This window comes from Rutilus rutilus (assembly GCF_951802725.1).
Source record: "Rutilus rutilus genome assembly, chromosome: 15".
NCBI classification, from domain to species: domain Eukaryota; kingdom Metazoa; phylum Chordata; class Actinopteri; order Cypriniformes; family Leuciscidae; genus Rutilus; species Rutilus rutilus.
The window spans coordinates 19,956,644-19,972,412 of NC_140220.1; the positions used below are offsets into that span (position 1 = coordinate 19,956,644).

General features: G+C 36.9%; 1 protein-coding gene across 1 annotated transcript in view; it reads right to left on the minus strand.

Moving 5' to 3' along the window:
- The window catches only part of ezrb (ezrin b), a 32,185-nt gene extending 17,600 nt beyond the window's left edge, over positions 1-14,585 (minus strand). Inside the window, exons 1-4 of the mRNA XM_084432253.1 lie at positions 14,422-14,585; positions 12,494-12,569; positions 5,610-5,693; positions 447-542 (exon numbers count right to left, since the gene is read on the minus strand). Of these exons, the coding sequence (XP_084288379.1) occupies positions 447-542; positions 5,610-5,693; positions 12,494-12,505 (192 nt within the window). The 5' untranslated portion in view covers positions 12,506-12,569; positions 14,422-14,585. The remainder of the gene's footprint in view (positions 1-446; positions 543-5,609; positions 5,694-12,493; positions 12,570-14,421) is intronic.
- Positions 14,586-15,769: the final 1,184 nt, after the last annotated feature.

The window sequence follows — 15,769 nt, forward strand, 5'->3', positions numbered from 1 at the left end:
CTGTAGAAATGCTGTTACTGTCAACTTCTTCCTTTTCAGTACCAACTGATACCAGTAGTATCGGTACTTTTGACAACCCTAATACAAAGTATGAAAAAAGACATCAGTATGACAATAAGTAATTCATTTCCATGTGTAAGGAATTCCGCTTTCCTTCGAAGTGTATTGCATCAACTGTACAAAGACAACAAGGAAACACATAACTCAAATGTTTAACCTACTAACTGTGTCAGTCCAGCAGGTTAAAGGCATGTATGTGGAGTGGAAATGTATGCATGAGGATAATTCAAATACATTTATGAAAACAGAGAGTAATAGACTGTAGTCAGGAGAGACGCCATATTGAAATTTACGAGGATGAAAACGAAAACCCTGACTAAGGTTTATCAAAACACATTCTGTAGAGAAAATCAGAGTATCATGGTGTTGACAATCAACGGTCTTACCTTTTTATCAAGTTTCAGCCATGTAAGGTACCCTTTGCCGTCCATGTACTGTAGTCCGAAGTACCATATTTCACGTAACCCAATGGTCTTCACCACCTGTCAGGAAAAAATAATGACACCTTTTAGCACACAATAAATGATTAATGAATTATTGAGCGGTTGTTGGCTGCTTTATGACAGTTGTATATTTGGTGCTTTGAAATATAACATGGCAAATGCTTGAATTTCCCAGAAAACAGAATAATGGGTATATTTAAGAATAAATACTGAATTACAATTTTTTTGCCTTCCCATCACCAAATAGGCCATTAGCTCATCCGCACTCATTAGCTTTAGCAGGGATGGGTGTGATAGAGCACCAGAAGTCCTGAAGGCAAAACTTTAGATTTCAAAAGGTCTATATGCATGTACACAATTTCCCAGAGGCTTTGTGCACGATGGTATTACGGTTTTTGCCTGATGCTGCATCCCTCATGCAGCGACCATCATCTGCTGGTCCAACCGGAGTTTAGATCTACACCTCCAGAGCATGCAAAACAAATTGCACTGGCACAACGTTGAAAACTTTTGAATGGTGGGGAACATTTTTGACAGAACTAATTTGACACAAATAAAGGTCAACAGGTAAACTTGAACAATGCCTTGAGCTCTCTATATCCACAACAATTTAATTAACAGAACACGTACCATCTGTAAACTTCTGAAACACAAACTGCACTGCAGGAAGTGTTAGGTGCATATTTACTAACTAATTTCATGCTCTCAGATCTGTGTCCAGAGCGGAATGGTGATTGACAACAAAGAATTACCCACAAAGCATGTGCACATACGCGTGCCAATGACATGACATGACAATTTAGGTTTATAAAGCACACAGCCAAACTCGCTTTCAAAATATCCTCTTCTTGGAGCCTTCTTGGTCAAAAAAATTTATAATAATTTGCATGTCAGCCTAGTAACCAAACAAAGTGTTAATGAACAACCGTATTTAGCATTTATTCTTCTGTGGGAATGTAGTAGAAGAGAACTTATATGGGACAAATAAATTATAGTAGAAAATTGAAACTGAAACCAACTCAAGGCAAATGTTTTATCTGCGTTTGATCAAAACAACATTTCAACAATAGTTTTTTCCTTCAACCAATCAGATTTTCTATTGCCTTTTATAACCATTCACAATCATGCCAAATCGCATGAAAAAAAGAAAGAAAGATCCAAACTGGTGACAAGGACACAACAGAAATGTTGTAAACAAGCTCAACAGGTTCTAGTCACCTCTAAGCTCAGTGACAAAGCTAAGTTAAAAAAAAAAAAAAAAGACATAAAACTAGCAAAACCAGCTTAAGCAATATGCATGCTTCAACACTCAATAAGAAGAAATACAAAACACATCCAGACCTGGGTCATGGCACCAATTTCTAAGACTGAAGCTAGAGAACGTTGAGAAGAAAAGGCTTTATTTAAATTAAACATCCTGCTAAGATATATTTGATAACAACATTGGGCCTAATTTTATTTAATGCGTTGTACTTTAGAGTTCCATGATTTTGCAGGGATTTAACTCAGTTTGCCAAGCATGGACAGCTGGACTCCCAGAGGCTTCAGTGAAAATCTCTCATCTATGCCGGGTGCCATCCGCAGATCATGACTGCCTCTTTAAGAGCACTATACTCTGAAGTGGATTCTGGTTCTGTTCCACATGGGAAAACTAGAGTGTGCTCAGAGAGGGACGGCCCTTATTCACTGTTTCCACAGTCGTGGCAGTCAATGAGCACATCAGTGTAATGGTCAATGAGTCATGATTCGAGGGAAATGCTCTTTTCAAGAAGAAAAAGCCTTCCTGTGAGGTTTTCGCGGTGTGTGGGACCTTCTATTTGCAGGGGATTATCCCATGTCACCAAGCTGGTAATTAAATTAGGTCATAGGCATTGGAGCTACTGACAGACACTTGCCCAGTGAAGTCTGAGTTTGTCCTGTGATGTCCTTAACTGTTTTTTTATTATTATTAAATTACAAATGATTTAAAACATTCTTTTTAAAATTAATGTTTTATATTCTTTATATTCAAATAATCCAATTTAAGATTGGATTCAAACTTGTTGTTTTTGATTGTAAAGAAGTTATTTTTGTGGTTAACCTATGTACTACCATTGCACTTTTTTTGTTGTTTGAGCAAGAATTTGACTGAAAACAAATATAAATTTGTCATTTGCATTCTTGATTTACCTTTTAACATTTCTCTGAATAACTGTTTGCAGACCTTTTCCTCTCTGCTTCTGCTGAAGGACACACATTTGTTTAAGATCGAGGAATTATGAGAAGAGAATGAGAAGCTGTCATTGAGGGATTAAACTGATGGATTGCAGATATCCAGTATACGTTGTCTGTTACACAACCTGAATTGTAAGAACTGAATCAAAAAGTCTCTTTTTCATATATTACACATCGATCGCAGCCAACTATTTGCTGAAAAACACAACTTTGCTATCTGTTGATGTTATAAAATGAATAGTTCAGGCAATTTATTACATTAATGCAATCAAAAGTAAATTGTACTAGTTCAGATTATAGCCTAAATCTAAACAGACAACAGAGAATTTGGCACTTGATGTTTAGTGAGGTACTTTCAGCGAAAATGTTTCTCAGCCCAGTATAAGGTAATCTTTGTTGTCAGAAAAGGATTTAGCAGAAAACCGAGCGGGGGTGCGTATCTCATCAGCTGTAAACAGAAATATCATCACCAGCCAATGTTTACATAAAATAGGTTGAAATCTGCATGATTTCACATGCACACTAGTATATACCCAGGGCAAAGTTGATTGTCTGTTTTGTCTTAAAAAAAAAAAAAAAAATTATATTTGAAGACTTCAGGTGCAAAAGCCTCTAAGTGCCATCTGAAATTTTCTTCTAAAATGAGCATTTTTTTTCAAGCTTGTATGTTTAAGTTCAGTAATTTCACTTTAATTACAATTAATAGGTCATTTTCATTGCCATTAAAGTGAAATAACTGAACATAAACATACAAGCTTGATAAAAATGATCATTCTAGAAGAAAATTTCAGATGGCACTTTAGAGGCTTTTGCATCTGAAGTCTTCATTTATAGACTCACTGGCCACTTTATTAGGTACACCTGTTAAACTGCTCATTAATGCAAATATCTAATTAGCCAATCACATGGCAGCAACTCAATGCATTTGGGTAGACATGAGGTGCGTTCCATTCGACCGTAAGTGGACTTCACGGGGTATTCCACCATCTTAAAGGGTTAGTTCACCCAAACATTTAAATTCTGTCATTAATTGACCTTCAAGGACCTTAAAGGACCTAAAGACCTTCATTTATCTTTGGAACACAAATGAAGATATTTTTGATGAAATCCGAGAGCTTTCTGGACTATTTTAACAATGTCTTATAAGGGAATATCAATAAATCACTTCACAGGAAGTAAAAAAATAAATTAAAATTCACAATTTTCATTGTGCACCACGTCACCAGTCAGAAAGAACGATGGAGCAGATTCGTTGGAAGAGTTTTTTAACGGCTCTGTGATGGAGTTGTTTACGTATGCATTAGTGTAGTCATAAATTGTGTTACTATTATACAACTAGAGTATTTATGAATGGTAATGGCGATCAATGTTCCATTTGCGTATTGTATGAATAGGTATGACAAAGTAAGGGCTGGTTCACAAAGACCGAGTTTTTGCTTCGACAAACGCGAGACACAGGCAGTGGAATGGGGAAAAAACCTCAAGGTCTCGAGACGTGTCTTTTAAAAGTTTAACTTATTTTAACCATGGATTGACACATACATTAACCAAATCATCATTAAAATCATTAACTAAATGTATTTTTATATGGCATGACTGTTACAGTACAGCTTCAAATCTGTTAATAGTTCAATTAATAGCTGCCATAATCAATTCAATATACATGTATATAATAAACATAAGTTTTGATTATATTTATTAGATGCATAATGTCTTTTGTATGTGTAAATATTATATGCATTTTAAATTTTAAAGTAAATTACAATATTTATTTATGATGTCAATCCACGCGACCCCGTCGTTGCCTTTCTTTGATGTTGCAGGGCGTCCAAACGAGCGATTCTTGTCAGCGAAGTCCACGATATCTCGTGCTCAGGGAGTAGAGAGCATTGAACAGTGCGAATGGACCCTTGTCAGTCAGTACGTAGTTATGGTCAAGACGATCTACTGAAGTTCAAACTGAGCATCAGAATGGGAAGAAAGGAGATTTAAGTGACTTTGAATGTCTCATGGTTGTTGGTGCCAGACGGGCTGGTCTGAGTATTTGCTGATCTACTGAGATTTTCATGCACAACCATCTCTCGGGTTTACAGAGAATGGTCAGAAAAAGAGTTAATATCCAGTGAGCAGCAGTTCTGCTGGTGAAAATGCCTTGTTGATGTCAGAGGTGAACGGCCAGACTGGTTTGAGCTGATAGAAAGGCAACAGTAACTCAAACAACCACTCGGTCTGCAGAAGAGCATCTCTGAACACACAACACTTGAAGCAGAGCTACAGCATCAGAAGACACACCGGTGACACTCCTGTCAGCTATAAGAACAGAAACTGAGGCTACAATTCAGATGGATTCGCCAAAACTGGACAATAGAAGATTGGAAAAATGTTGCCTGGTCTGATGAGTCTTGATTTCTGCTGTGACATTCAGATGGTCGGGTCAGAATTTGACGAAATCATAGATCCATCCTGCCTTGTATCAACAGTTCAGGCTGCTGGTGGTGTAATGGTGTGGAGGAGATTTTCTTGACACACTTTGGGCCTCTTAGTACCAGTTGATCATTGTTTAAACACCACAGTCTACCTGAGTATTGTTGCTGACCACGTCCATCCCTTTATGACCACAGTGAACCCATCATTCAATGGCTACTTCCAGCAGGATAACACACATCACCAAGCTCAAATCATCTCAAACTGGTTTCTTGAACATGATGATGAGTTCACTATACTCAAATTATATTATATTTCAGTGAATCCCTCATTTTCTTTTCATTTTATAATAATATAATTGAAGGAAAATGGAAAATTTGAGTTGACATTGCGACAACCATTTGTAACCACTGAAGCTTTCAGTATTTATAATGCAGTTAGACATTGAGTAACGGTTTAGTTGCATACCTGGTCAAAGAGCTGCTTGCCAGTTGTGCTGGGCTGAACGGCGAACTCCAGCTCCGCGTCCATCGAAGTGACGCGAACATTTACCTAAAGAGAGAGAGAAAAAAAAAAGAGAAATTTCATTAGCAACTACTGTTGACATCGGTGTTGTCAAATACAGGAACAGTGGAAGAACATGGTCATCTACTACAAGATGGTTACAACTTAAAATTTTCCATCTGATGACCATCACGACCATGTGGACAAAAAATAAATCACAATAATTGGCCCATTGATGAAGACAGAAATGGTCTATATTGAAGTCTGACTGTGTAGAAAGCCGATGACCCCGACTGGGGTTCTCCAAATAGACGTGGCTTGAAAGAAACTGGGAAAACTGCAGAAGTGGCGGCGCAGAACAATGTGTCTCAGCCACTATTTGAAAAGGGGAAATGCCAATCTATTCTACAGTTAATGTTTGACAGGAAAAAGTCAACAGGCAAAAGGCCGAAGCTGCTTTCCAATCAAATTTGCACCATTTTATGGGACAACAAAGAGTCATTTTTAATTCATTTCCCAAGAAACATGAAACAGAGGCGTTTCCTCACAATGAAGACAACAGACTCACAGAATCAAGGAACAAGGAATCATTTGTGAGTTTTTTTTTTTTTTTTTAAATCACGTGACGTCTAGAGAAAAGTATTAAATGCAGTTCTCATTCAGGAAAGAAAACCGCTGTCTAGAGAAGTTTCCAACAGACAAGAATTAGCATTGTTGACATGACCCATCTAAGCAGGATCGTAAAACCCACATCTGATTCAGTGATTTATTTTCATATGATTACCATGAGAACTGTTCAAAATAATGGTGACTGAGAAAAAAAAAAAAAAAAACTACTCCTAAATTAAGTAACTGCTTTAAAACAAATGATCCACTATGAAAAGTCATAAGACACTCAAACAAGTGTTCAGACCAAAACAAAGAGCAGACACAGATTCCACTCTTTACACTGGTGGAAAACAATTAATAAAAAAGGAATAGTATATTCTTAAATTTCATCATCTCATGTTGTTTCAAATGCTGTATGACTTCCTACCATAACACAAAATGATAAAAAAAAAAAAAAAAAAAAAATAATATATATATATATATATATATATATATATATATATATATATATATATAGTCAATATTTTTCCAAGCAATTATAATTATTGTAGACGGCGATGGATTCAGGAATAAGGCATAGAGTTGGAATATAGCACTTGAGTCATACAGACTGCTTTTACCATTTGTTGGTGCTTTTGTATAATTTTTAAAGTAGCATTTATTGTAATTCTATGGGGGAAAAAAGGACCAGTACTTACTTTCTACAATGGAATATAAAATGTAATAAATAAATAAATTAATAAATAAATAAGCATAACTTTGTGTGCTATTCCTTTAAAACGTCATCATTCGAAATATAAATCACCGCTACTGGGTCAGAACATTGTTTGTTTGGTCCATATGTGACATATTTCATACACTACATTTAAATTGTATTATTAATTAACAGTTATATTTGCCTGTATTTAAATGAAAATCTATTTTGTTTTAGTTCTTATGACTGTTAAATAAATATTTAGATATTCCTTGAAACAATGACTGTTTGGTTGAAATGACAGTTTTGGTAAAAAAAAAAAAAAGAAAAAAAAAGCCATTTCATAGCATTCATTATTTTTGAGATAACAAAACCAGATGATGCGTGATGATGCCATCACAGTCATTTTCCAAAACTACATACACTCACTGAACTTCAGTGGAACAACAAACTCCCAATCGTCACCAGAGGAAACCCTAAACCCATGGTACTGGAAGCAGTACTTCTTTTGTATTATTCTTATGTGTACGCTGTTTTGGATGAAAGCATGTACTTAATGTATAACTATTAATATCAAGATCGATTTATCAAATATCAACATTTTTGCTCAGCCAGTCTTACTTAACATAGAAGTATATAAAGTGACTGTGATCAGTTGTAGAGCACTATCAACACCACAAGCATTATAACACAGAAAGAACGTCCTGTACCAAGCTTAAGAGGACTGCTGGGACCTTTCCTGAAAACAGCACTGTGATAGCGGCTTCACATACACAAGTCACACGGACATTCAGGGTTGGTGTTAGTTAATTAAAGGGATAGTTCACCCAAAAATGAAAATGCTGTCCTCATTTACTCACCCTCATGTTGTTCCAAACCTGTATGACTTTCTTAAGAAGATATTTTGAAGAAAGTCAGTAACCAAACGACTGATGGACCCCATTGACTTCCATAGTAGGAAAAAAAAAAATACTATGGAAGTCAATGGGGACCAGCAACTGTTTAATTACCGACTTTCTTCTGCTGAACACAAAAGAAGATATTTTGAAGAAAGGAAATCATACAGGTTTGGAACAACATGAGGGTGAGTAAATGAGGACAGCATTTTCATTTTTGGGTGAACTATCCCTTTAATTAACAAAATATGTAATTACACATAATGAACAACACAAATACATAAGTTGATCTAGACCATCCACCGTCAAGAATTATAAAGAAAGGAATCATAGGCCTGCTGTGTACATCTGAAATCTAGTGGTGAAGAGTTCAGCTTAAAGCCCTGGCATCCAACTCGCCAAAGAGGGGGAGATAGAGGGGTATCCATTTACTCAGCCAAACAAAGGGTCTCTTTCAGAAACGTCCTCTCAGTGGTCCACCTCCTGCATCAGGCTGCATTTTAATAGTCTCACCATTTCTCTGCATTGCTCTCAGAAAGGTTTCAGCTGCCCGACTGGCGTTAGACTGGCGAAATCAAGTACAGTCACCAATCTCAGGTTCCAACTAGCGTCATGTGGCGACAGACGTCATCAGACCAAATAATCTACATTACAAGATGCTTAAAACTCTGAAAATGTCTGACTAAAACATAAAAAAAACTGAAAATGCTTATGAAAAATATAACCACACACATATGCATTTACTGTTAATTTACAAACAATGCTACACTCTTAAAATAAAGTTTTTTAAAAAAATTGATTGGCATCTGGTTCCACGAAGAAACTTTAACATCCATGGAGCCTTTCCATTGCACAATAATGGAAAAAGGTTCTTTAGATTATTAAAATGCTCTTAACTTTTAAGAACTGTTCACTGACGGAGAACCCAAAATTGGTTTTTATATAGCATTGCTGATTGGTTTGGAACAACACAAGGGTGAGTAAATGACAGAATTTTCAATTTTGGGTGAACTATCCCTTTAACACCGTGTCCTGAATTACACAGTAGACGGTTTTTGGTATTGTATGTATCATGGAAGTTAGGAAATGAAATGTCTGATTTAGGTGCTAAATGCTTAATGCTCTACTGTGGTTAACTTTACTTAACCACCTTCACTAAACCAAAACCTAACCAATAATGTTAACTAGGGCTGTGCGATTAATCGTAATTGATTTTCGATTTCGGCTTCCAAAGATTATGAAAATAAGATAATCGAGGTAAAAAGATTATTGTGCCACATTGTCCAGTGCACCTTCACAGCGGCGTGCTTTTTTTTTTCTTTTTTTTTTTCTAAAAGCCCAAACTTAACATTCAAATCAGCCAAATAAGTGAGTATTGTAAAATGCAGTCTACTGTTGCTAAACTGCGGGACATGTTTAATGTTAAACAGTGTTATTAAAAGAGCATTAAGCTGCAAAAGAGACACTGTTCCCCAGGCGGCTTTCTGTGTGAGCAGCCGAGTCGGAGCCGAACAAGGATAAGTAAATGGGCTTCAGATACGCGCCTAAACCGCATACACATAGAAATGTCAAAAATGTCAAAATGCCCTTTTGGAGTAAACACAGTGGGTTATGTCTTACGTAAACGTACACAGTCCTGTACTGTATGTAACAGTATATTGGATCAGTGCATTAGCTCTTAAAGTGACAGCAGCCTAAAAAAACTGTCATTAATGATAATCAAACAACAAACGACAAAGGAAAATCCCTCACTGATCTTGGCTGAATTACTTAAGTAGCTTTAATAAGGATCAATCTAGATGAAATCTGTACAGTAAGACTATGCAGTGATTATTCTCTTTTTTTGTAGGCTATTATTTATCTGAATACCACTGTTAGTACATCTTCCTGAAAAACTTCAAACTGATTATTTATTTCTCTGTTTTGTTGGTAATTAGTTTCTTTGTTCTTATTGTATTGCTGACTGTTTACTTGTCTTATGTAATTATTTTGAGGACCTTTTTCTTACATTAGTTAACCTAGTATTAGTTTTTGATGAAATTTCACTGATATTTAAAATTACTCATTTCATGAAATTCACTGCCCATTAATAACAGTGTTAAATAATCATGACTTAAATTGTTTTAAATATTTAAATTATTGACCAAAATAATAGTGATTATAGTTTTCGTCCTAATCGAGCAGCCCTAGTGTTAAAAGCAAACGTGCAACGCATTTGCTGAAGAAACCATGTCATTTTAGCTTCCGTGTACAATTCTTTAGCTCTTTTATCAAGATTGGTGTTTCACGGGACTCATTCCTGAGCGCTTAGCATCACAAAAGCAATGCTGTACTAGGGGAGCGATCGAGCAAATTTACTATGCAAGCCATAAATATGTAAACATAAAAATGTATCAGTTTACAAAATGAACTATGATAAAAGTTCATAAGAACTGCATAAAAATAAGTCTTTATGAAGTGATAAAAGGCCCCTGTAATCATAATAGGCCCTTTTTTAAGGATATAAGCTCATGGTCTAAAGCGTATGGCGCAAGTTCACTTAGGGCGTGTCCGAATCCACTTTTGTTAGTTTGCGCATGGTCTAAAAGGGTTGTCCCTATTCTCTTAATGAGTAATGGGTGTGTTTTGGGAGTAACGTGCAATAAACCAATCAGAGTCTCATCTCCCATTCCCTTTAAAAGCTAGTTGCGCTCACGCCGTGGCAGATTGCCATTTACACTGCGAAATTTGCAAGCGGAAAGTCTGAACGCTTCTCTAGCGAGGAAACGGATCTACTAATGCACGAGGTTAAAGCGAGTAAGCAGACCATCTACGGGACAAGCCGGATTCAACCATATCTTTATGTACACAATAATAATCTTTTACATTGTAATCCTTTTATTTTTAATATTTGGCATGTTTGTGTGCTGTTGCACGTCCCTGTGTGTGTGTGTAATAAGCAAAGTGTACGTGCGTTGTGCACCCGCATATAGGCTTATATTACTAATGTGCCCTTTAAATCAGTGGTTTTCAACCTCTCCTGCAGGGACCCCCTGACAGGCCATGTTTCTGTTTTAACCCTGAAATGGCACACCTGATTCAGTTAATTAAAGGCTTAATGAGTAGTTGACTAACTGATTAATTGACTAATTCCTACTCTAAAAACTACTCATTAATTGAATCAGGAGTGCCATTTCAGGGTTAAAACAGAAACATGGCCTGTCGGGGGGGTCCCTGCAGGAGAGGTTGAAAACCACTGCTTTAAATAACAACAAAAAAAAAAAAAAAAAATACTGTGACACTGACTTTAGACCAGGTTTTTGTTAGTCAATAGCGCAGTCTATTTCAGTTGCCTCAAAATAGCAACGCGCCAACAATGCGCCAGAACACACCTCGTTTTCAGACCAGCACGCCCATGGGCGAACAAATGGGCGCAAATGCATTTGCTATTTAAACAACGTGGCGCAGGACATGAAAATGATAACTGCATCAGGCTGAAATTAGCAAAAAAAGCCTGCCGCCGAATGGGATGGGTGTATCCTAGGGCCAAATTTGTGTTCAAAGAAATTCCAGTGAGCCTTATTTGAAATGTCACCTTCATGTACTATAAAAAGGGACAAAAATGTACTTATGAACTTATTTTTCCTTTGAACTGGCTTTAGCCTGAAGTTCTGATTTGGACGGTTCTGTTAGTCTTTCGTTGAGCTGGTATGAGCTAAAGCCAGAGAGCACACGAGCACATTGATTACAGCACAATGTGCTTTTGTACTACATCACCAAAGGGCGTGACAGGCATTGTCTGGTTATCAATTATTCAATAGAACAAATGATAACAAAGATTTGAGAGGAAACACCCTCAGCTGCTAAAAGTGCTTATTATGGCACACCTGAAACAGGAGGGAAAATATTAAGTAACTCTCATGCTCTCTTAGAAAAATCTAATCAAATGTGTAATAATTTGACCAGATAATCATTACTGATAGCCCATCTTGATTTAAAAGCATCTAAATGACTGAATCTTGAAAAATGACTCTTTTGAACCCGAATCCTCCACTTGCATCCAATCCAAACTGACCATGGCACCAAGAACAAGTGTTTTTGTATTCAGTGTTTCGGTAGGCAGTGCTGAGGGCCAGGAATGAATGAGAAGCGGCATGATGATGACATTTCTTCTTTACTCTTCCTGACAACGCTGTTGCTATCTTAAACAAACTGAAGTGCTTCAAGCCGCACTTGCTGTTTTCAGTGTTCATAAGCAAATTCAACATGATGTTTGTTTCAAACATTTTAACTAGGCTTACATAAGTCACACATTCTCAGTATTACAATTTTGTTAAAGATAAACAAGCCAAAAACAGGAATAAATGATCCAAAAGCCTTGCCTTGAAACAAATGCCTCTGAGTAACTGAGTGACAAGCACTGACAGAATTTGCATAAAGTTAAAGATTTATAGATAAATTCCCAACATTTAGAAACTACAACGGTTTGAATATGTATAACGTTTAAGAACCAAACTTTCATTCCATGTTAAGTTGAAGTCAAGATACACAAGCATGTTTTCTATCATAAAAGAAATAGTCCGGAACATTTCAAAACACTGAACAGAAGTTGAAACCTTCAATACAAACAAACATTTTACTAATAAGAATAAGACTTGAAGAATACTTACAGGTTTAGGCATTTTGAGTCCTGTTGTAGATCCCGTCAAAGATTCAGAATAATGTGAGTTTCCACGGAGCCTCCCTCTGGAGCAGAAAGAAGAGAAACGCGTTTGAACAGCGCTAGTGAGAATGACTCACAAACGGTCTGTCTGTCATTTAAACATGGGTGAGAATAAACCCTGACGCACTCCATCCAGCCAAATGAATCACGATTAAAAACTGGAACTCAAGATTGTGACAGCCTCACCCAAAAGAGGTAACACCGCCTGCCTTAAAGTCCCCACCCCATTCTGCAAATATTTGCTCCACTCTCTGTTTCCCAAAGATCAACCCTTGACAGGGAATGCAGTCAAATATTCAGTTATAAAATGTAGCGGTACCAGAGTCAAGAAAGCTACTCAAGAGATTCACACATGGCTAATATATTATATTATATTGTATATATATATATATATATATATGTATATGTATATGTATAGCATAGCATTTGCTGCCCTCAGCTGTCTCTCAAATATTATATTTTATTTTCAAAAAAGATTATTGGCTATAGCAAATCAAATAAATTGTACACAGTTTTTGCTTACACAAGTATGCTTACACATTGAATTGCTTCTCATTATACATATGTACACTTTGGAGAAAAAAATAACAAAATAGGTTCTTTATTGGCATTTATGGTTCCATGAAGAACATTTAACATCCATGGAACATTTTTATTGCACAATGTGTTCTTTATAGTGGAAGAGGATTCTTAAAGGGACAGCTCACCCAAAAAATTACATTTATGTCATCGTTCACTCGCCCTCAAGTTGTTCTAAACCTGTATGAATTTCTTTCTTCTGTTGAACACAAAAGAAGACAATTTCAAGAATGTTGGTAACCAGACAGTTGACGGACCCCAGTGAAAGAAAATACTATGGACGTCAATGAGGTCCTTCAACTGTCTGTGGTTAGCAACATTCTTCAAAATAACTTCAACAGACGAATGAAACTCATACATTTTTGGAACATCAAGAGGGTGAGTAAATTATGGCATTTTCATTTTTTTGGGTGAACTATCCCTTTAACAACCATTCAGTGTCTGTCTACACTGTAGGCTACATAGCACACTAGCCTAACAGTTCGGTTCACGAGTCGGACAAGACGAAAGCAATAGGCTAACATGCAGTTTAGTAACTTAAGTGAGTCAGATTAATTCAGTAACACCTCCGACTGATTCATGTGTTTTCATGCACTAATAAAGATCCGGTAAATGAGAATATTGTTTTCGGGCAACAATGTGCTGCTCGCACTGTAACGTTATTTATTGAATCACTAAAAAGAACCGGCTCATTAGAATCATTCATTTGGTAACCTGACTGCATTTTTCGTGCTAGAGCATAGAGAGGTTTGTTTTGGATTCCCTGAAAGGAACTGGCTCATAGGAGTCATTCGTTCGGGATTCAGATTACACCGATGGTTTCACCAAAGACTGACGTTGTTGAATAGTGCAGGAAACACAGTTTTTAAGTACGGTGCTCCAATTACACCGGCACAAAAAAGCATGTTTGATAAGCGTTAACGAAATCGAGGTTAATGAAAATCAGCTTATTTCGATATTTTACTTAACTGAAGTAAAACCGGCGCGTTTCATGTTTCCCAAGCGTATCACTAGGCTGTCTAAATACAAATTTGGATCTGGCTTAATTGTCCCCGTGGTAACGCTGGTCATCTTTAAAAGAGGAACGCTCCCCCCCCCCCTCCCTTTTCATGACTTATAAAACAGCCCATCTTCATGGTAAGATACAGACTGTCCCATTATCAGAGCAGCACCTGTTGTTGGTAGAGATTTCTCTTTGAACTGGGCGGCGTCATACAAAGAGAAGGGAATGAATGATAGACGTAGTAACTGTTGTGGTCTTTGACCCAGGCGATAATCGATAGGAGCAAATCTTACCAGAGCCGGTGAGTAAATTCAGTCCAGCTTCGGCCGATAATTCCCCTCCCTCCGAGGAAATGAGCACAGAGTCCGGCGCTGGTAATATGGCTGACGGTGCGCTCGCTCACCTTTGTGCGCGCGGTTGAATGACAGTCAGCGACTCCAGTTCCTGTTTGAGACACGCGCGCGACGCCCACAACTGTAACGGAGGAGCAGACGACGAGTAGCGCGCCCTGCTCAAGTGTGGCTTCAAACAAAGCCTTTTAGAAGATAGCTGAATGACTGAAGTTTACTTGGGAAAAATTATTTCAAATACAGAATAATGTGCAGTATTTATGTACTAGGAACAGGTGCCCTGCAAACGGAAGTGCACCATTCAGAAATAGCTAGCATTCTAAAGTGGTTACTGTCTATGTTAACAATGTGGCACTGTTCAAGTTCGATAGTGTTTTTTTTTTTTTTTTAGGTCATAAAAGACTCGTCTGCAGGTCAAAAAGACTGCAGGTAAAAAAAAAAAAAAAACATTTTATTTACAAATATAGACTCTAACATTTGTGTCAAATATGATTATGAATTCCCTTTATCTGGCAGTGTAAATTCCTCATCTTAGTAGTGTACAGGTAAATGATTGGTTGTAATGTTTTCTTTACTGTCTATGAAGGCCACTTTCAAAACACATATAATAAACCCGAAAACCCAGAATGTTTCAATAAATTTCTTCATGTTGGAAGAAAAGGGTGTTTGGATCTATTTATCTGTCAGTACAATGAAAGTGTGTGACATAAAATACAGGAACGGAGCAATATGTGTGAGATATTACCGACATCAATTAGATGTATCACCTACATGGCGTGCTTTTCTGGAAATCAAGTTTTTATATTATTGTGAAGATATTGTGTCATCAGTTTAATAACAATGCACTGGTTTAGTATATAGGCTACTGGTATACAACATATTGCTATAGTATAGAAGACTAAGCTATGTATACCAACACATATTCACACTCACACATTTGTGTTTTCATGTTTTATGGGGACTTTCCATAGACATGATGATATTTATACAGTACTGTACAAACAGTTTATTCTATCCCCTTACTAACCCCTAAACCTACAGTAGGCTACCCATCACAGAAAACTTTCTACATTTTTACATTTTCAAAAAAACACCACTTCTCCAACGGGACCAAACAATGTCCCTACAAGGACAAGGATTTTGGATATTGCCATCTTTGAAGACATTTTGTCCCCATAATGTAAATTTCACTTTACCCAACCTGAGCATGTTGAACACAAATTTAAAAATGTGGGTTATAGTCTCATACTCAAATTCCATGTGCTATTTAAGGACAGCTTAAAAAAAAAAC